Raw genomic sequence first — 23,591 nt, 5'->3', positions numbered from 1 at the left:
CGTCCACAATAGCCAAACTGTGGAAGGAGCCTCGGTGTCCATCGAAAGATGAATGGATAAAGAAGATGTGGTCTATGTATACAATGGAATGTTACTCAGCCATTAGAAACCACAAATACCCACCATTTGCTTCGATGTGGATGGACCTGGAGGGTATTATGCTGAGTGAAATAAGTCAGTCAGAAAAGGACAAACATTATATGGTCTCATTAATTTGAAGAATATAAAAATTAGTGAAAGGAAATAAAGGGAAAGGAGAGAAAATGAGTGAAAATATCAATGAGGGTGACAAAACATGAGAGACACCTAACTCTGGGAAATAAACAAGGGGTAGTGGAAGGGGAGGTGGGCGGGGGGTTGGTGTGACCGGGTGATGGTCACCGAGGGGGGCACTTGGCAGGATGAGCACTGGGTGTTACGGTATGTGTTGGCAAATTGAACTCCATCAAAAAAAATTTTTAAAGAGCATTCAGAAGCTATTTTAGCTAATAAAAATAAATAAATTTATTCAATAACTTAAAAAAAAGTAATGAATGAAGTCCACTCATGATCTGGATCCAAGTTCTTCAGTGCTGCCTGGGTCAGAGGATGGGAAATGGGAAATGATTTTGTATTTCTTTGCAGGAACCACATCTGACATATTCCAAGTGCAACAATCTGAGATGACACAAACTGTATCAATTGGAGAGACAGTCACCTTGAGTTGCAGTGTACCAGATTCATTCCCAAAAGGACCTGTCTTATGGTTCAAGGGATCTGGGCCAAGCCGGGAATTAATCTACAGTTTCAATGGAGGTCACTTTCCCAGAGTAAAAGAAATTGGACACATCACCAAAGCTGGCAACACAGACTTTTCCATCCGCATCAGTGAAATCTCTCTTGTAGATGCTGGCACTTACTACTGCATGAAGTTCAAGGAGGGAAAACCTGACAGAGAGTTCCAGTCAGGTCCAGGCACCCAGGTGTCTGTTATTGGTAAGTATGTTTCCTCTACCCCTTGTTTTATGATATATTATCTCAGTTATAATATCCTTCATTCATTGAACAATTGCAATATGCCTAATATTCTTAAGTATTATATACATTTGACATTTTTTAATTCTCTCAGCAACTGATGAGTTAAGTATTTTACAGGAAGGGACACTGAGACTCAGAAAGATTAATGGAGTGGTGAAGATTATTTCCGTTTATTTCTTTTTTATAAAAAGATTGTTTACTTATTTATTTGAGAATGAAAGAGATAGCACACATAAGCAGAGGGGAGTAGCAGAGGGAGAGGGAGAAGCAGATTCCCCACTGAGCAGTGAGCCTCACACAGGGCTTGATCCCAGGACCTTGAGATCATGACCAGAGCTAAAGGCAGTTGCTTAATCAACTGAGCCACCCCCCATGTGTACAATCTTTTTTTTTTTAGATATTATTTTTAAGTAATCTCTACACCCAATGTATGGCTCAAACGTACAACCCCAAGATCAAGAGTTGAATGCAGTACTGACCAGGCCAGCCAGGCATCTCAATGGTTGCTTCTTAACTATCAACCCACCCCCAATAGCTAGAGTAAATCAATTAAGGTAATGTCAGTAGTTGACATGACTAAGCCAATATTTGAATCTATAAGACAAAAGAACAGACTTGCAGAGAAATCTGGGGAATTGATTAATTCTCTCTCCTACTGGATGAGAACAAGCAATTATGTTGCCCGTGAGCTCAAAGGAGACATTATCTCATCATGAAAGGAATCCATTGAAAACTCTGCTCTAGAGGAGTACAGAGATGTAGAGAGTATGAGTTGACAGCATTGTGTGTCCATATTGTCCTGATCCAATTCCACCTCTGGACCCCCCTCCCCCCGTTCTGGGAGAGAAACATATTGTTAAATCAGTTAGCTTAAAGTCAGCACTGTCCTAAGAAATGCCAAGTGATAAAGGTCCCACATCCACAGATTGTTGAAATATAATTGCATCAATTTTTCTACTCCCAAACCTTAATTTTTTTTAGTGTTTGTTACGTGCATGGCCCTCTAAACTCTGAGCAATACCCAACATAAGAAATTACCTAATTGGTAATATTGTAACACTACTATTTATTGGGCATCTGACATATCCAAATATTTTCCCCATATTATTATATTTATCTACATAGCAAATTGAGTATAAGGATGCTTGTCCTTGTTATAAAGATGAGGAAACTAAAATTCAAGCAGATTTGGGGGTACAGATAGTAGGGGAAAGAGGTGAGGTTGGTCTGGGCTTCTACATATTAGTGTATGCTCTACATATTAGTGAAGAACCTTTGTTTACAAGGGATAAGAACATAACACATTAATTTAAACCAAAAGTAGAAGTTGAGTGATCCTGTAATTGAGAAGGATTCTAGATTCCTCCAAGACACAACTTTAGGAATCAAGAACTAGAAGTCAGGACTTAAGGTTCAGTATCACCAGTACTCTTATTGCCTAAAACTCTCATCTCTATTCATCTTTCCCTGGCTTTGTTCTCATCTGGTTCAAATGGCCCTTCTCTGTATGATGAGGAAAATAAAGAAAGAAAATTTAATATTCATTCCCCAAGCTTAGCAGCCAAGATGGAAAGGGAGCATCTTTCTCCCAGCCTCCATAAATAAATCCCAGGGAATCATTTGAAATCGCCTTTCCTACATCAGTGCCCAACATTTCATTGACTCTTATCGCAAGGGAGAAGAGGTACTAGGTAGGGAACCCATCACCCAGTGAAAAAAAAACACTAAATAGACGAAAACAATACAGGACACCACAAGGTCCAAACGTTGCATGTAATATAGGAGGAAGTTCAGAACCAGAAATTTGGCTTGCCTAAAGTTACATAGGCAATGGACTAGAACTTAGAACATCTAGACTCAGAATCCTTTGGGTTTATACCTTTACCTTCTCCCTAAATAACATTCTAGGGATGCCTAGTTGGCTTGGTGATTGAGCATCTCCCTTTGGCTCAGGTCATGATCCCGGCTTCCTTCCCACAGGGAAGCTGCTTCCCATGGGGAGCCTGCTTCTCCTTCTGTCTATGTCTCTGCCTCTCTCTGTGTGCATGTCATGAATGAATGAATGAATGAATGAATAAATAAATAAATAAATAAATAAATAAATAAATATTTTAAAAAATTAACATTCTAGTCAGAGTGGAGCTGTGAGAGTGCCTCGAAGTGTTTAGAGGGGGAATATTATGAGTAAATTCAATAACCCTATTAAACATTCAGAGTCAGAAATGGACTATATTTATGCCATCTCTACATAATAAATAAAAACACAGGGGGACCTGGGTGGTTCATTCAGTTAAGTGTCTGCCTTGGCTCAGGTCATGACCTCAGCCAGCCCTGCATCAGGCTCCTTGCTCAGTGGGGAGTCTGCTTCTCCCTCTCCTTTCCCCTACTTGTGTTCTCTCTCTCTCAAATAAATAAATAAAATCTTTTTTAAATTAAAAATAAATGAAATAAGACACATATGTACTTTTTTTTTTTTATGATACTGACCTATGTATTACTCTCCTGTAGTTGGTGTAACTACTTAACACAAAATAAATGGCCTAAAGAACAGAAATAGACCCATTCCATGAAGACTGCTGAATAATTTTTTTAAAAAGTTTAAATTTGGGCAGCCCCAGTGGCTCAGTGGTTTAGCGCCGCCTTCAGCCGGGGGGGGGGGTGATCCTGGAAACCCGGGATCAAGTCCCATGTCAGGCTCCCTGCATGGAGCCTGCTTCTCCCTCTGCCTGTGTCTCTGCCTCTGTGTATGTGTGTGTGCCTCTCATGAATAAATAAATAAAATCTTTTAAAAAGTTTAAAGTCTCTGGAATTGGCAGTAATGGTGTAATATAAATGAGGAAACATTTATTTTATTGGTATTAATTTAATATCAATCTGAAGCTGATTCTGATGAGTCAGCATGTATATCATAAGCTCTAGAATGACCACTAAGGAAATGACTCATACTAAATTTTTTAATAAGATGCACAATTGGAAAATATTTACTTAATGCCAAAGAAATAAGTGAAGGAGAAAGAGAGGAACAAAAAAGATATGAGAAATATAGAAAACAAAAAGTAAAATTGCAGGCCTAAACCTAACTATATCAATACTGTTAAATGTGAATGGATTAAATATTCTAGTCAAAAGGCAGAGAGATGGTCATGTTGGATTTTTTTTTTAAGAGAAAGAAAGAAAGGGGTGCCTGAGTGGCTCAGTCAGTTAAGCATCTGCCTTCAGCTCAGATCATGGTCCTGGAATCTCAGGATCAAACCCCAAGTTGGGCTCCCTGCTGGTCAGAGAGTCTGCTTCTCCCTCTCCCCCTGCTCCTTCTCTCTGTCTCTGTCTCTGTCTCTGTCTCTCTCTCTCTCTCAAATAAATAAATAAAATTTTAAAAATAAATAAATAGAGAGAGAAAGCATCTGTGTGAGTGGGGGGATGGGAGGAAGGTGCAGGGACAGAGGGAAAGAGAGGATCTTAAGCAGACTCCACACCCAGGGTGGAGCCCAAAGCAGGGCTTAGTCTCATTGACCTGAGATCAGGACTTGCGCTAAAGTCAAGAGTCAGCCGCTTAACCAACTAAGCCACCCAGGTGCCCCTTGTGCTGCACTTTTAAAAAAAGATCCAACCATATGCTGTCTACAGGAGATATACTTTAGATTCAGTGATACAAACAGATTGAAAGTAAAAGGAAGCAAAAGATATATCATGCAAAAGGCAATCACAAGAAAGCAAAAGTATCTATATTAATATCAGAGAATATAGACATTAAAACAAAAAATGTTATTTGAGGTTAAAAGGGTCACGATGAAAGTTTCAATCCATCAGCGAGATAAGACCATTATAAACTTATATGTACATAGCAACAGAGCACCAAAATATATAAAAATTAACAGAAATAAAGGGAGAAATAGATAATTCAACAATAATATTTAGAGATTTCAATATTCCACTTTGGGTAATATATAGAACAATTATGCAGAAAACAAACAAGTAAATAGAGGAGTTGAACAGTAATAAAAAGCAACTAGCCCCAGCAAGCATCTAAAGAACACTTCACCCAACATCAGCAGAATACACATTCTTCTCAAATGCATATGGAACATTCTCTAGGATATACCATCCAATAATACATAAAACAAAACTCAGTAAATTTAAGACAACAGAAATAATACGAACTATATTCTCCAACCACAATAGAATGCAATTAGAAATGAATTTTAGGAAGAAATATGAAAAACTAACAAATATGTGGAAACTAGTACATTCCTAAATCATCAGAGTCAAAAAAGAAATCAAAAAGGAAATTATGAAATCTTTTGTGATGAGTGAAAATGAAAAAATATGCAAAAACTTATAGAATACAGCTAACAAATTGCTTAGAGGGAAATTTATAGCTGTAAACACCTGTTATTTAACAAGATGATCTCAGATCTATAATGTAACCTTCCATTTAAGACACTTTAAAAAGAGCAGCAAGTTAAACCTGAAAAAAAAAGAGAAGGAAGAAAATGGTAAGAATTGCAATGGAAGTTAATGAAATAAAGAATGGAAAAATAAAGTCAATAAAAACTAAATTGGCTCTTTAAAAATATCAACAAAATTGGCAAACGTTTAGCTAGACTGACCAGAAAAAATAAAGAAGACAAATTACTAGAATCAAATGAAATAAGGGACATTACTACTGACCTTACAGAAATTAAAAAAGGATATAAGGAAATACTGTGAGCTATTGTGTGCTGGTTAACTAGATAACTTTGATGAAATGGACAACTACCAAAATTGACTCATGAAAAAATAGAGTATTTGAACTACCTATGACAAGTAAACAGGTTATATTAGTGATTGCATAAGTCCCCTGATATCAAAGCCAGGCAAGGACATCACAAAGAAAAAAACACAGGCAAAGATACCTCATGAAAATAAACATGAAAATCCTCAACAAAACACTAACAAAGTGAATCCAGTAACACATAAAAAGCATCATACACCATACCTCATACACCACAAGTGGGACTTAACCCATTCATGCAAGCTCATTTGAATATCCAAAAATCAATTAATGTATGTTATCAATAGGATAAAAAGAAAACCACATGATCCTCCCAAGAGACACATAAAAAACATTGACAAAATTTAAAACTCTTTCATTATAAAAATACTTAACAAAGTAGAAATATAAGGTCACTTCCCCAACCCAGTAAAAGGCAAACACTCATAACCCATAGATGACCTCATATTTCATGGTGAAAGGCTAGATGCTTTCCCCATTAGTTAGATCAAGAACAAGACAAGGATCACTATTCTCATCAATTCTATTCAACATTGTACTAAAGGCTCCAGCCCAGGTAAGTAGGTAAAAAAGACATCCAAATTAGAAGTAAAATTATCTCTATTCACAAATAACATGATCTTCTATTTAGAAAATTTCTAAGAATCCACAAAAAAGAGCAATCAAAACTACTAAATGAGTTCAACAAGTTTGAGGATACAAGGTCAATACACAAAAACCAATTGTATTTCAATATTTAAGATCAACAATCTGAAAATAAAATTAAGAAAATATCTCTGTTTACAATAAAATTAAAAAGGAAAAATATTTAGGAACAAATTTAACCAAAAAGGTGCAGTTGTGAACTCTGAAAAATATCAAACATTATTGACTAGATTTCAGATCTAAGCAAGTGGATCATTTGAAAAATTGCCAACCACAATAGCTCTCAGTAGCTATTAGGACAGGCAGATGAAATATCAGTAAGGATACAAAAGATTGGATCAGTATAATTAACAAATTTGAACTAATTGACATATACAGAGCACTACACCCAACAACTGGGAAATATATATTCTTTTTAGTGCATGTATAACATTAACCAAAATTACTTACGCACTGGTTCATGAAGCGAGTCTCAACACATTTCAAAATATCGATATTATATGAATATATTTTCTGGTCAGAGTGGAATTAAACTAAAAATCAATTACAAACGTGATCATCAGAAAATTTCCATGTATTAGATATTTGAAGAGATAATCAGAGCAAACCATCTAAAGAAACTACAGTGGAAATTAGAAAATACTCTGAATTAAATAATAATGAAATCTTAAACTTAAGGCATGCAGCTACCACTGTACTTAGAGGAAATATATAGTTCTAAATGTCTAAATTAGGAAAGACAAGACTAAAAACTAGTAATCAAAGCATCCATCTTGAGAATTTAACAAAACAAAGGTTTTAATTTCAATGTGGTCAAATTTGTCAATCTTTTCCTTCATTGGTTATAGCTTTTAGTGCTTGTCTAAGACATCTTTCCTTACCTTCAAAGATACACCCTTATATACCTCATTTAAGCCTTATGGTTGTGCCCTTCACATTTAGGCTGTAATACACATTTCTGATATGACATAGGAGTCCAATTTTGTTTTTTTTCCATGTCAATACCTAATTGTCCCACCTTGGTTTCTAGAGGAAAAGATTCCTTGTGTCCAGTGCTCTGTGGTGCAGACTTGTTAAAAATCAAGCTTCCATATATGAGTTGGTCTGATCAGAGGCTTCGTAATTTGTTCCAATGTTTGTTGTTGTTGTTGATAATAAGATAATAAGATAATAACCACTATCTTGACAACTACAGCTCTATTTTAAGTTTTACATGATAAAACAAGTAATTCCATCCTATTCTATTCTTGGTTGTGCTTGGCCTTTTTCATTTACATGAAAAATTTAGTATATCTTTGTTAAGTTCAGCACATGCACACATCTTTTAGAATTTTAATTAGGATTGCATTGACTAACAATTAGTAATTGAAATGTTAATATCTTGTCATATGTCTAAATATACATTTCTTTACAATATCATACATATCTTAACACTATCATCTTTCCATCAATGAGCATGATATACCTTTTCATTCATTAAGGTCTTCTATAATGTCATTCAATAAAGTTTTGTTGTTTTTCCTGTAGACACAGCACAGGGTGGGTGAGAGGGGGTTGGTGCAGAGGGATGCAACTTTTTGAAGAAAAATAAATTAGATACTAGCAGAGCTATTAGCCACTCACCCAATGACAGCTTGTATCACTTACTCAGTACTATATTAAACAGTGTATTGGAAGATAGATTAACTAATAGCTCCAAGCCTCCTAAAATTTTATTTTTTTCTTTTTTTAATTTAAATTCAATTAGCCAACATATAAGTACATTATTAGTTTCAGATGTGGTGTTCAATAATTAATCAGTTGCATATAACACCTAGTGCTCAACCCATCATGTACCCTCTGTAATACTCATCACCCAATTACCCCATTTCCTCACCCACCTCCCCTCTAGCAATCCTTAGTTTGTTCCCCAGACTTAAGAGTCTCTCATGATATCTCCCTCTCTGATTTCTTCCCATTCAGTTTTCCCTCTCTTCCCATATGATCCTCTGTACTGTTTCTTATGAGTAAAACCATAGATAATTGTCTTTCTCCAATTGATTTATTTCACTCAGCTTAATACCCTCCAGTTCCACCCACATCAGTGTAGATGATAAGTATTTGTCCTTTCTGATGGCTGAGTAATATTCCATTTGTATCTTTATTTTTTTAAGATTTATTTATTTATTTATTTATTTATTTATTTATTTATTAGAGAGAGAGAGAGAGGCATAGACACAGGAGGAGGGAGAAACAGGCTCCATGCCAGGAGCCCAATGCAGGACTCAATCCCAGGACTCCAGGATTGCGCCCTGGACCAAAGGCAGGTGCTAAACCGCTGAGCCACCCAGGGATCCCCTACATTTGTATCTTTAGGGTAAATATCTAGTAGTGCAATTGCTGAGTCATGGGGTAGATCTATTTTTACTTCTTGAGGAACCCCCATACTGTTTCCCAGAGTGACTATACCAGTTTGCATTCCCACCAACAGTGTAAAAGGGTTCCCTTTCTCCAAATCCTTGCCAACATCTGTTGTTTCCTGTCTTTTTAATTTTAGCCATTCTGACTGCTGTGAGGTGGCATCTTATTGTGGTGTGGGTTTTTTTAAGATTTTATTTATTCATTCATGAGCGATACAGAGAGACAGAGAGAAGCAGGCTCCCGAGGGAGCCTGCTGTGCGATTAGATTCCAGGACCCCAGGATCACAACCTGAGCTGAAGGCAGATGCTCAACCACTGAGCCACCCAGATGCCCTCACTGTGGTTTTGATTTGTATTTCCCTGGTACCAAGTGATGTGGAGCATTTTCTCATGTGTCTGTTGGCCATTTGTATATCTTCTTTGGAGAAATGCCTGTTCAAGTCTTCTGCGCATTTCTTGATGGTATTATTTGTTCTTTGGTAGTTGGGTTTGATAAGCTCTTTATAGATCTTGGATATACTAGCCCTGTATCTGATATGTCATTTGCAAATACCTTCTCCCATTCTGGAGAAGTTGCCTTTTTGTTTTATTGACTGTTTCCCTTGCTGTGCAGAAGCTTTTTATCTTGATGAAGTCCCAATAGTTCATTTTTGCTTTTGTTTCCCTTGCCTCTGGAGATGTGTATAGCAAGAAGTTGCTGCGGCCAAGGTCAAAGAAGTTGTTCCCTGTGTTCTTCTCTAGGATTTCAATGGATTCCTGTCTCACTTTTAGTTCTTTCTTCCACTTTGAGTTTATTGTTGGTATGGTATAAGAGAACGGTCCGATTTCATTCTTCTACATGTGACTGTCAAATTTTCCCAGGACCATTCATTAAAAAGACTGTCCTTTTCCCATTGGATATTTTTTCCTGCTTTGTCACAGATTGGTTGACCATTGAGTTGAGGGTCCATTTCTGGGTTCTCTATTCTGTTCTATTGATCTATGAAACTGTTTTTGTGCCAGTACCATACTGTCTTAATGATTACAGCTTTGTAATATAGCTTGAGGTTAGTCATTAAAATGCCACCAGGTATGGTCTTGGCAATTGGGTGTCTTTTCTGGTTCCATGCAAATTTTAGGATTATTTGTTCCAGCTCTGTGAAAAAAAATGTTGATAGTATTTTGAAAGGGATTGCATTGAATGTGTAGATTGTTCTAGGTAGCAGAGACATTTTAACAATATTTATTCTTCCAATCCATGAGCATGGAATGTTTTTCCATTTCTTCGTGTCTTCCTCAATCTCTTTCAGAAGTGTTCTTTTTTTTTTTTTTTTTTTTTTTTTTTTTTTTTTTTTTTAGAGTATAGATCCTTTGCCTCTTTCATTCAGTTTATTCCTAGGTATATTGTGGTTTTTGGTGCCATTGTAAATGAGACTGATTCCTTAATTTCTCTTTCTTCTGTCTCATTGTTAATGTATAGAAATGCAACTGATTTCTGTGCATTGATTCTGCCACACTGCTGAATTCCTATATGAGTTCTAGCAATTTTAGGGTGGAGTCTTTTGTGTTCTTCACATAAAATATCATGTCATCAGGGGGCGGGGCAAGATGGTGGAGGAGTAGTCCCCAGCTCACCTGGCCCCACCAACTTACCTAGATAAGTTTGAAATCATCCTGAAAACCTATGAATTCGACCTGAGATTTAAAGAGAGAACAGATAGAACGCTACAGAGAGAAAAGTTTTCGCTTCTAACAAGGTAGGAAGGCGGAAAAAAAGAAAAAAGAATCAAGTGGGGGAGGGGCCCAGCAAGGAGCCAGGCTAAGGCCCGGCAGCGAAAACTTCCAGGACAGGAAAGCCCAGCCCCGCAGAAGCAGGAACTTTAACAATCCGCACCGGATTCTTCCCTGATGGCAAGGTGCTCAGCAGGGAAATCGAGCAGGATTGCAGGAGGAGCAATGGAGCCTCCAGTTTCCTGGAGTCACTAATACAGGAAGTGCACCCTGGGGAAAGTGCGCCACACACCGCTGGCTGATCTCGGTAAAGGGCTGGAGCACCTCAGGAGAAGCTCAGGCAACAACTCCTGGGGAAGGGGCTGCGCCAGGCTGCCTTCAGGAGCCAGCTCGAGGAGCGCGATCCAGCATAACAAGCCCCAGATCCCAGGGTGCCGAGGGGACACAGCCCAGGATCCTGCACTCCCCCCGGGACAGATGGAGCTGAGAAGGGCACAGGACAGCGAGGACTCTCCTGCCACTGGGTGCTCCCAAGCTGTGCAGATCAGCACCCCCGCTGCCCAGGCAGCATCCAGGCCAGCACAGACTGGGAGACTGCAGTAGTTACTGTAGGAGCTGACTCCAGAGCTGGAGAGCTGCCCGCTGCCAGTGTGGTTGTTCCTCCTTGTGTCACCGTGTGCCTGGGAGGAGTGGGGCCACCAGGGGACAAAGGCCTCAGAGGATAAACAGCTCCCGCTGAGCCTGAAACTGGCGGGGGGGCGGGGCAGCTCCCCCAGGTGCACACACCTGAGAATCAGCACAGCAGGCCCCTCCCCAAAAAGACCAGCTGGAAGAACAAGGGAAGAGTAAGTTCTTGACCAAGCAGTGCTGGAAAGCTCCAGGGGAAGTCGAGGGCCTTACAGTATATAGAACCAAAGGAATTATCTAGGGTGGAATTTACTTACATCACAGTTGATATTCTTGACGCAGCCCACTTATACAGTCACTCTGAACTGAGCAAAATGACTAGAAAGAACTCACCACAAAAGAAAGAATCAGAAACAGTGCTCTCTCCCACAGACTTACAGAATTTAGATTACAATTCAATGTCAGAAAGCCAATTCATAAACACAATTATAAAGCTACTGATGGCTCTGGAAAAAAGCATAAAAGAATCAAGAGATTTCATGACTGCAGAATTTAGATCTAATCAGGCCACAATTAAAAATCAATTAAATGAGATGCAATCCAAACTGGAGGTCCTAACGACAAGGGTTAATGAGGTAGAAGAGAGAGTGAATGACACAGAAGACAAGTTGAAGGCAAGGAAGAAAGCTGAGGGGGAAAAAAGAGAAAAACAAAAGACCATGAGGAAAGGTTAAAGGAAAAAAATGATAGCCTCAGAAGGAAAAATCTACGTATAATTGGAGTTCCGGAGGGCACCGAGAGGGACAGAGGGCCAGAAAGCATATTTGAACAAATCATAGCTGAGAACTTCCCTAATTTGGGGAGGGAAATAGGCATTCAGATGCAGGAGATAGAGAGGCCACCCCCAAAAATCAATAAAAATCATTCAACACCTCCGCATTTAATAGTGAAACTTGCAAATTCCAAAGATAAAGAGAAAATCCTTAAAGCAGCGAGAGACAAGAGATCCCTAACTTATATGGGGAGAAATATTAGATTAACAGCAGACCTCTGCATAGAGACCTGGCAGGCCAGAAAGGGCTGGCAGGATATATTCAGGGTACCAAATAAGAAGAACATGCAGCCAAGAATACTTTATCCAGCAAGGCTCTCATTCAGAATAGAAGGAGAGATAAAAAGCTTCCAAGATAGGCAGAAACTGAAAGAATATGTGGCCACCAAACCAGCTGTGCAAGAAATGTTAAGGGGGACTCTGTAAAAGAAAGTGGAAGCCCACAGAATTATCCACAAAAACAGGGACTGAATAGGTATTACGATGACACCAAATTTATATCTTTCAATAGTAACTCTGAACGTGAATCTGCTTAACAACCCCATCAAAAGGTGCAGGGTTTCAGACTGGATAAAAAAAGCAAGACCCATCTACTTGCTGTCTACATGACACTCATTTTAGACCTAAGGACACCTACGCCTGAAAATGAAAGGTTGGAGAACCATTTACCATTCAACTGGTCCTCAAAAGAAAGCAGGAGTAGCCATCTTCATAGCAGATAAATTAAAGTTTATCCCAAAGACTGTAGTTAGAGATGAAGAGGGACATTATATCATACTTAAAGGGTCTCTCCAACAAGAAGACCTAACAATCATGAATATTTATGCCCCTAATGTGGGAGCTGCCAAGTATATCAATCAATTAATAACCAAAGTTAAGACATACTTAGATAATAATACACTAATTCTGAGACACTTCATAGTGGCACTTTCTGCAAATGACAGATACTCTAAGCACAACATCTCCAAAGAAACAAGAGCTTTAAATGATACACTCGACCAGATGGATTTCACAGATATATACAGAACTTTACATCCAAACGCAACTGAATACACATTCTTCTCAAGTCCACATGGAACTTTCTCCAGAATAGGCCACATAATGGGTCACAAATCAGGTCTCAACCGATACCAAAAGATTGGGATTATCCCCTACATATTTTCAGACCATAATGCTTTGAAACTTGAACTCAATCACAAGAAGAAATTTGGTAGACACTCAAACACGTATAGGTTATTCAGGATATTAGAGAAGAATTTAAAAGATTCATGGAAACTAATGAGAATGAAGGTACAACCGTTCAAAATCTTTGGGATACAGCAAAAGCAGTCCTAAGATGGAAATACATCACAATACAAGCATCCTTCAAAAAACTGGAAAGAACTCAAATACACAAGCTAACCTTGCACCTAAAGGAACTGGAGAAAGAACAGCAAGTAAAACCTACACCAAGCAGAAGTAGAGAGTTAATAAAAATCTGAGCAGAGGATAGTCTTTCCTCCTTTATCGAACATTAGTTGACCTTAAAGCTGAAGGTCCACTTCTGGGTTCTCTCTTTTGTTCCATTGATCTATGTGTCTGTTTTTGTGCCAGTACCACACTGTCTTGATGACCACAGGTTTGTAGTACAACCTGAAATCTGGCATTGTGATACCCCCAGCTATGGTTTTCTTTTTTAAAATTCCCCTGGCTATTCGGGGTCTTTTCTGATTCCACACAAATCTTACTATTATTTGTTCTAACTCTCTGAAGAAAGTCCATGGTATTTTGATAGGGATTGCATTAAACATGTAAATTGCCTTGGGTAACATTGACATTTTCACAATATTAATTCTGCCAATCCATGAGCATGGAATATTTTTCCATCTCTTTGTGTCTTCCTCAATTTCTTTCAGAAGTGTTCTATAGTTTTTAGGGTATAGATCCTTTACCTCTTTGGTTAGGGTTATTCCTAGGTATCTTATGCTATAGATGGTGCTGGGAAAATTGGACATCCACATGCAGAAGAATGAAACTAGACCACTCTCTTTCACCATACACAAAGATAAACTCAAAATGGATGAAAGATCTAAATGTGAGACAAGATTCCATCAAAATCCTAGAGGAGAACACAGGCAACACCTTTTTGAACTCAGCCACAGTAACTTCTTGCAAGATACATCCACAAAGGCAAAAGAAACAAAAGCAAAAATGAACTATTGGGACTTCATCAAGATAAAAAGCTTTTGCACAGCAAAGGATATAGTCAACAAAACTAAAAGACAACCTACACAATGGGAGAAGATATTTGGAAATGATATATCAGATAAAGGGCTAGCTTCTAAGATCTATAAAGAACTTATTAAACTCAACACCAAAGAAACAAACAATCCAATCAGGAAATGGGCAAAAGACATGAAGAGAAATCTCACAGAGGAAGACATAGGCATGGCCAACATGCACATAAGAAAATGCTCTACATCACTTGGCCATTAGGGAAATACAAATCAAAACCACAATGAGGTACCACCTCACACCAGTGAGAATGGGGAAAATTAACAAGGCAGGAAACCACAAGTGTTGGAGAGTATGCAGAGAAAATGGAACCCTCTTACGACTGTTGGTGGGAATGTGAACTGGTGTAGCCACTCTGGAAAACTGTGTGGAGGTTCCTTAAAGAGTTAAAAATAGACCTGCCCTATGACCCAGCAATTGCATTGTTGGGGATTTACCCCAAAGATTCAGATGCAATGAAACGCCGGGACACCTGCACCCCGATGTTTCTAGCAGCAATCTCCACAATAGCCAAACTGTGGAAGGAGCCTCGGTGTCCATCGAAAGATGAATGGATAAAGAAGATGTGGTCTATGTACACAATGGAATATTACTCAGCCATTAGAAATGACAAATACCCACCGTTTTCTTCGACGTAGATGGAACTAGAGGGTCTTATGCTGAGTGAAGTAAGTCAATCAGAGAAGGACAAACATTATATGTTCTCATTCATTTGGGGAATATAAATAATAGTGAAAGGGAATATAAGGGAAGGGAGAAGAAATGTGTGGGAAATATCAGAAAGGGAGACAGAACATAAAGACTCCTAACTCTGGAAAACGAACTAGGGGTGGTGGAAGGGGAGGAGGGCGGGGGGTGCGGGTGAATGGGTGACGGGCACTGAGGGGGGCACTTGATGGGATGAGCACTGGGTGTTATTCTGTATGTTGGTAAATTGAACACCAATAAAAAATAAATTTATTATTAAAAAAAGATCTGAGCAGAACTCAATGAAATAGAGAACAGAAGAACTGTAGAACAGATCAACAAAACCAGGAGTTGGTTCTCTGAAAGAATTAATAAGATAGATAAACCATTAGCCAGCCTTATTAAAAACAAAAGAGAAAAGACTCAAATTAATAAAATCATGAATGAAAGAGGAGAGATCACAACCAATACCAAGGAAGTACAAGCGATTTTTAAAACATAGTATGAGTAGCTATATGCCAATAAATTAGGCAATCTAGTAGAAATGGACACATTTCTGGAAAACCACAAACTACCAAAATTGGAACAGGAAGAAATAGAAAACCTGAACAGGCCAATAACCAGGGAGGAAATTGAAGCAGTCATCAAAAACGTCCCAAGACACAAAAGTCCAGGGCCAGATGGCTTCCCAGAGGAATTCTATCAAAAGTTTATTTTTTTTTAAATTATTTATTTATGATAGTCACACAGAGAGAGAGAGAGGCAGAGACACAGGCAGAGGGAGAAGCAGGCTCCATGCACCAGGAGCCCGACGTGGGATTCGATCCCGGGTCTCCAGGATCGCGCCCTGGGCCAAAGGCAGGCGCCAAACCGCTGCGCCACCCAGGGATCCCTATCAAAAGTTTAAAGAAGAAACAATACCTATTCTACTAAAGCTGTTTGGAAGGATAGAAAGGGACGGAATACTTCCAAACTCATTTTATGAGGCCAGCATCACCTTAATTCCAAAACCAAAGACCCCACCAAAAAGGAGAATTATAGAACAATATCCCTGATGAACACAGATGCAAAAATTCTCAGCAAGATACTAGCCAATAGGATCCAACAGTACATTAAGAAGATTATTCACTGTAACCAAGTGGGATTTATACCCAGGATGCAAGGCTGGTTCAACACTCATAAAGCAATCAATGTAACAGATCACACCAACAAGAGAAAAAACAAGAACCTTATGATCGCCTCAATAGATGCAGAGAAAGCATTTGACAAAACACAGCATCTATTACTGATCAAAACCCTTCAGAGTGTAGGGATAGAGGGAACATTCCTCAGCACCTTAAAAGCCATCTACGAAAAGCCCACAGCAAATATCATTCTCAATGGGGAAGCACTGGGAGCCTTTCCCCTAAGATCAGGAACAAGACAGGGATGTCCACTCTCACCACTGCTATTCAACATAGTACTGGAAGTCCTAGCCTCAGCAATCAGACAACAAAAAGACATTAAAGGCATTCAAATTGGCAAAGAAGAAGTCAAACTCTCCCTCTGCCGATGTCATGATACTCTACAAAGAAAACCCAAAAGCCTCCACCCCAAGATTGCTAGAACTCATGCAGCAATTTGGTAGCGTGGCAGGATACAAAATCAATGCCCAGAAATCAATGGCATTTCTATTCACTAACAATGAGATTGAAGAAAGAGAAATCAAGGAGTCAATCCCATTTACAATTGCACCCAAAAGCATAAGATACCTAGGAATAAACCTAACCAAAGAGGTAAAGGATCTATACCCTAAAAACTATAGAACACTTCTGAAAGAAATTGAGGAAGACACAAAGAGATGGAAAAATATTCTATGCTCATGGATAGGCAGAATTAATATTGTGAAAATGTCAATGTTACCCAGGGTAATTTACACATTTAATGCAATCCCTATCAAAATACCATGGACTTTCTTCAGAGAGTTAGAACAAATTATTTTAAGATTTGTGTGAAATCAGAAAAGACCCCGAATAGCCAGGGGAATTTTGAAAAAGAAAACCATATCTGGGGGCATCACAATGCCAGATTTCAGGTTGTACTACAAAGCTGTGGTCATCAAGACAATGTGGTACTGGCACAAAAACAGGCACATAGATCAATGGAACAGAATAGAGAACCCAGAAGTGGACCCTCAACTTTATGGTCAACTAATATTAGATAAAGGAGGAAAGACTATCCATTGGACGAAAGACAGTCTCTTCAATAAATGGTGCTGGGAAAATTGGACATCCACATGCAGAAGAATGAAACTAGACCACTCTCTTTCACCATACACAAAGATGAACTCAAAATGGATGAAAGATCTAAATGTGAGACAAGATTCCATCAAAATCCTAGAGGACAACACAGGCAACACCTTTCTTGAACTCGGCCACAGTAACTTCTTGCAAGATACATCCACGAAGGCAAAAGAAACAAAAGCAAAAATGAACTATTGGGACTTCATCAAGATAAGAAGCTTTTGCACAGCAAAGGATACAGTCAACAAAACTAAAAGACAACCTACAGAATGGGAGAAGGTATTTGCAAATGACGTATCAGATAAAGGGTTAGTTTCTAAGATCTATAAAGAACCTATTAAACTCAACACCAAAGAAACAAACAATCCAATCATGAAATGGGCAAAAGACATGAAGAGAAATCTCACAGAGGAAGACATAGACATGGCCAACATGCACATGAGAAAATGCTCTGCATCACTTGCCATCAGGGAAATACAAATCAAAACCACAATGAGATACCACCTCACACCAGTGAGAATGGGGAAAATTAACAAGGCAGGAAACAACAAATGTTGGAGAGGATGCGGAGAAAAGGGAACCCTCTTGCACTGTTGGTAGGAATGTGAACTGGTACAACCACTCTGGAAAATTGTATGGAGGTTCCTCAAAGGGTTAAAAATAGACCTGCCCTATGACCCAGCAATAGCGCTGCTGGGGATTTACCCCAAAGATAGAGATGCAATGAAACGCCGGGACATCTGCACCCCGATGTTTCTAGCAGCAATGTGCACAATAGCCAAACTGTGGAAGGAGCCTCGGTGACCATCGAAAGATGAATGAATAAAGAAGCTGTGGTCTATATATACAATGGAATATTACTGACCCATTGGAAACGACAAATACCACCATTTGCTTCAACGTGGATGGAACTGGAGGGTATTATGCTGAGTGAAGTAAGTCAATCGGAGAAGGACAAACATTGTATGTTCTCATTTATTTAGGGAATATAAATAATAGTGAAAGGGAAATAAGGGAAGGGAGAAGAAATGTGTGGGAAATATCAGAAAGGGAGACAAAACATAAAGACTCCTAACTCTGGGAAACGAACTAGGGGTGGTGGAAGGGGAGGAGGGCGGGCGGTGGGGGTGAATGGGTGACGGGCACTGAGGGGGGCACTTGATGGGATGAGCACTGGGTGTTATTCTGTATGTTGGTAAATTGAACACCAATACAAAATAAATTTATTATAAAAAAACAATTTGCATATGGAAATAAAGTCTGCTAAAAATTAAAAAAAGAGTGATAAACATCCAGATAAGAAAATCCAAAAGAGGACAGTGTATTTAAAGTTTACTCCAGCTATAATTCAGGGAGCATCACGTGGCATACATCTGAGTCCATTCCCAAGATACTCTCTTGTACTTATCTCTATTTTATAGATCTGTGGGACCTCAGGCACTAGGAGGTCATCTGGGTTTGGATCAATCACATAGAAGTGAACAAATGAATAAAAGTAAGAATATTGATCTTAGAGTATCAAGACTGATGCTACCAGTACTATCATTATTCAGATGATAAATTCTTGTGAATGCAATGTTAGGTGACTTGAAGAGGTAGTACACAGGAAAATGAATTGTCAAAAGAACATACCACTTTGGGGCGCCTGAGTGGCTCAGTCAGTTAAGCATCTGCCTTCAGCTCAAGTTCTGATCCCAGGGTTCTGGGATCAAGCCTGAGTATGGCTCTTTGTTCAGTGGAAAGCCTGCTTCTCCCTCTCCTTCTGCCCCTCCCCAACCCACCCGGCTTGTTCTCTCTCTCTCTCTCTCAAATGAATCAATAATTAAAAAAAAAAAAAAAAAGAACATACTGCCAGGACGCCTGGGCACCTCAAGAGTTGATCGTCTGCCTTCCGGCTCAAGACATGATCCCAGGATACCAGGATCAAGTTCTGCATCTGGCTCCCTGTGGGGAGTCTACTTCTCCCTCTGCCTATGTCTCTGCTTCTCTCTCTGTCTCTCATGAAGAAAGAAGAAAGAAGAAAAGAAAGAAGAAAGAAAGAAAGAAAGAAAGAAAGAAAGAAAGAAAGAAAGAAAGAAAGAAAAAGAAAGAAAGAAAGAAAGAAAATTTAAAAAAAGAACATACTGCCTTGATATAGGTTTTTATTACACACATAATTATAGCTTGCCAATAAAACATATCATCCCCAGCTAGACGTGCAGAACATTGTGCTGGTCAAAGGCCAAATCACAAAGTTCCTTATCGGTCTATTCCAACACTATAGTCTGTGTGTTCTGGCCCCTCTCTCTCTCAGTGGTGTGCTCAAAAGTTCAGCCAAAATTTGATTATCCTGGCAGCAGGGAAGGATTTCCTTTGTCTGATACCAGTTCTGACAGACACAGGTGTAGAGGGACGTCAGCCCTCCCTAAATGGCTGGTGCCTCATTGGCTCTCGGGGTCTCACTGCAAATGTGGGGTCTCACTCACATTTCTTGTTAGATTGATTCCTATATAATATATTGGATGCTATTACAAAATGCTATTATTTGAATTTTTTTCACTTTCTAATATTTATTACAATTAATTTTTACGTATTGATTTTGTTTTTAGCAAGCTTGCTAAATGTTCATATTATTTCTAAAAATGTCTTTTAGATTCTTTTTTTACTTTCTCAATGCAAAATGATGGAATACATAATAATAACAGTTTAGTGTATTCCATCTTAATTTTACACCTTTTATGTATCCTTGTGACTTAATAAGCAACCTAGACTCTGATAAAACATTAAATTGAAATTGTGGTAGCATGCATGATTATATTGGTGCAAAGCTTCCAGTATTTCACACTGAGTATGATGTTTGCCATATTTTTAAAGTTGGGATGAGCCATATGATATTGCCAATATTCTACCATTTTGCATTAGATAAAAATAGTAATTGCATATAGTTCAATCTAATAGATTATCAGATTAAATAATTAGCTTCTATTTTCAGTTTGCTAAGAGTTTTTAAAGATGAATATTGATATTTTAATGTTTTTACTTTATCTATTGAGATGTCACATGGCTTCTTTTGTCTTTCTTTCCATTTGTAAATGCAATGAATTATATGAGTTGATTTGCTAATATTAATGTAATTCTTCATTTCTGGAATAAAACTAACTTGGTGATAGTGTATTATTTTGTCAGAGTTTTGTTTGGGATTTTTATATTTATAAGTGAGAATGATCTATGATTTTTCTTCTTCATTTATCCTTGCTGGAGTTTTGTTATTGAGGTTATGCTAGCTTCAAAAAATGAGTTGGGAAGTGTACCTTCTTTTTCTATTCTCTAGAAAAGCTTGTGTAAGATTGAAATCATGTCAGTCAAATGTTTTGCAGATATTGTCTGTGAAATCATCCAGATCTAAAGTTTTCATTATAGGGAGAATTTTTTAAATTACTAATTCATTAACTTTAATGATTTGGGGACTCTTCATGTCCTATTCTCATTCAGTTTTTTTTTTTTAAGATTTTGTTTACTAGAGAGAGAGTGCACAAGCTGGGAGAAGGGCAGAGGGAGAGGGAAAGAGAGAATCCTCAAGTCGACTTCCCACTGATCATGAAACCCAAAGCAGGGCTTGATCCCAGGACCTAAGATTATGACCTGAGCCAAAATCATGAGTCAGACTCGACTGACAAGCAATCTAGCACCTTTTATTCAATTTTGATAAGTTACATTTTCTAGGTAGCTTCCATTTCTAAATTTTACATCTAATATTGGCAAAGCTGTTCATGATATTCTCTTTTTATCATTTTAATATCTGCATGATCTATAGGAATGCCCCCTTTACACTCCTGGTATTGACTGCATTCCCCACTCTCCCTTTTTCTCTTCCTTCCTCTCTCTCCATTACCTCATCTTTCTCTCTCCCTTTCTTATCCTCACCAGAAGATTATAACTTTCAGAGAAATAACTTTTGATTTTGTCAAATATCTTTCTTTCATGCTTGTTTTCTGTTACATTAACTTCTTACATTTGTTTTTTTCCTCTTTCTTGTTTATTGCTTGCCTTTAAATTTTGTTTATGATGTTTCTTATCATATATAATTTTTATCATTGTTACAGTTACCTGTATAAACCTTTAAAGTTGGGGCACCTGGGTGGTTCAGTGGTTAAGCATCTGCCTTTGGCTCAGGTCATGATACCGGGGTCCTGGGATTGAGTTCTGCATCAGGCTCCCTGCGGGAAGCCTGCTTTTCCCTTTGCCTGTATTTCTGTCTCTCTCTCTCTGTGTGTCTCTCATGAATAAGTAAATACAATAGTTTTAATAAATAAATAAAAACAAAAATAAACCTTTAAAGTTGACTTTACAAATCTGTGGGGCTTTTTAAGGATCTTATCTTAAAGCTTTTTCTCATCCCAAAAACATCAAGTTTCAGATGTAAGAATTTAATCTGTTGGGATCTCTGTGTTCAACAAGAACTATAAAAAGATAACTTCCCCCAACATCACGTGTTGCCTGGCTCACTTTTGTCACTGATCCCCAAACTCCCATGTATATGTGGGTTTTCCAATCCATTAGTCTTTTAGTCAACAGATTGACTTGTATTCTCTGTTTACATTTTTTTCTTCCTTCCCGATTATTACATATTCTTTTTTTTTAAGATTTTATTTATTTATTCATGATAGTCACACAGAGAGAGAGAGAGAGAGGCAGAGACACAGGCAGAGGGAGAAGCAGGCTCCATGCAGGGAGCCCGATGTGGGATTTGATCCCGGGTCTCCAGGATTGCGCCCTGGGCCAAAGGCAGGCGCCAAACCACTGCGCCACCCAGGGATCCCCAATTATTACATATTCAATTACTTCTTCTTGTCTCACTGCATTGGCCAGAATCACCAGTACATTGTTGAACAGATACAGTGAAAGTAAGTGTCCTGTCGCTCAATCTAAAGGACATTTTTGTAAAGTTCCACATTACAGATTATATTCTGTTCTAGGATTTTGCTAGTTACATATTGTTAAAAAACTTTATTAAATGAGAATGAGTAACAGGACTGATGAATACCAAAAGTAAGAAAGATATAGCAACATGGCTCTGAACAGAGAAATAATGTGGCCTGAGGAAAGCGTACAAGCTATGTGATCAGAGAACCTTGCATCCTAGTCATAGTTCTGCCAATTTTTAGGATGTTCCTTGCTTCTATTAGCCTCCATTTCCTTGTTTATAGAATATGCATTAGGCATTATCATACCTAATCACAGAGTTGTCAGAATTTAAAGTATATAAAGCACATATAATATTGCCTGGCTTACCAACATTAACTGTGTATTATTCTTTCTTCTTGTAGTCCTGCCCTCTCTGCCTGTGGTAATAGGCCCCTTGGAGAGGGCTCTAATTGGGCAAACTGTGAATTTCAGCTGCATGTCCTATGGCTTCTTTCCCAAAGATATCACCCTGAAGTGGTTCAAAAATGGGAAGGAAATCTCATCCCTCCAGACCCACATTGTCCAGATGAAGAACAGCAATACCTACAAAATCTCCAGTACTACTGAGGTGGTCCTCACTCTACAGGACTTCTACTCTTATGTCACCTGCGATGTGAATCATCTAAGCCTACATTATCCTCTTCAAAAGAATGCTGATTTGTCTGAGACTATACTAGGTAGATGACATCACAGGTGACCAGGCTTTGACCTGGCTTTGGAGAACAGTTCTCCCAAGATTTACTTTGGTAAACAGGTCTAAATAATAATAATATCTTTTTAGCTATTAAGCACCTACTATGTGTAAGGGATTGCCACATGCTAGGTAGGTGGTAAGTAAATAGCCACCGAGTAATAAGCAAGGTGCATCTGATTGTTTCACAGAGTCTGAGCCTTTGTCCTATACTATTTCAGTTCCATCCAAAATGTCTATTTTTGAACATCTCATCCCAAAGAACAAGATAAATGTCATCTGCAAGGCAAAGAAGTTCTACCCCGAGGGCATACAGCTGATCTGGCTGAATAATGGAAATATCTCCCAGATAGATAAGACCCTGACCTCCAGCATGAGTAGTGATGGACTATATACTGTGTAGAGCTGGATCTTGGTGGATGGAACTAACCACCAAGAGGACACAGTGCTCACTTGCCAGGTAGAACAAGATGGGCTACAGGAGGCCACTGCAAAAATGACATTTTTGGTTTCTACTCTTCTGGGTAAGTCTGAGAAAGAGCCAATGGCAAGACCTACATGACTTACTGAAGAAGGCACCATGATCTTTACTTAAAATTTTCTTTTCTAAGTCTTGAAATTTTAAATTATAAAAGTAAAACATGCTCCTTCTCTCCCTCTCTCTCTCTCTCTCTCACACACACACACACACAAACAATCCAAAAATTATAT

General features: G+C 38.5%; 1 protein-coding gene across 1 annotated transcript; it reads left to right on the top strand.

Moving 5' to 3' along the window:
* The first annotated feature begins 662 nt into the window (after positions 1–662).
* LOC112909938 (signal-regulatory protein beta-1-like) lies at positions 663–23,283 on the top strand. Its single transcript, XM_025986131.2, has 3 exons — positions 663–975; positions 22,552–22,866; positions 23,102–23,283. The coding sequence occupies exons 1-3, from the start codon at positions 663–665 to the stop codon at positions 23,281–23,283; spliced, it is 810 nt and encodes a 269-aa protein (XP_025841916.2).
* Positions 23,284–23,591: the final 308 nt, after the last annotated feature.

The sequence above is a fragment of the Vulpes vulpes genome, chromosome 14, assembly GCF_048418805.1.
Source record: "Vulpes vulpes isolate BD-2025 chromosome 14, VulVul3, whole genome shotgun sequence".
Taxonomy (NCBI): domain Eukaryota; kingdom Metazoa; phylum Chordata; class Mammalia; order Carnivora; family Canidae; genus Vulpes; species Vulpes vulpes.
Note: the sequence above shows the minus strand (reverse complement) of the source record. Positions and strands in the feature narration are given on the sequence as shown.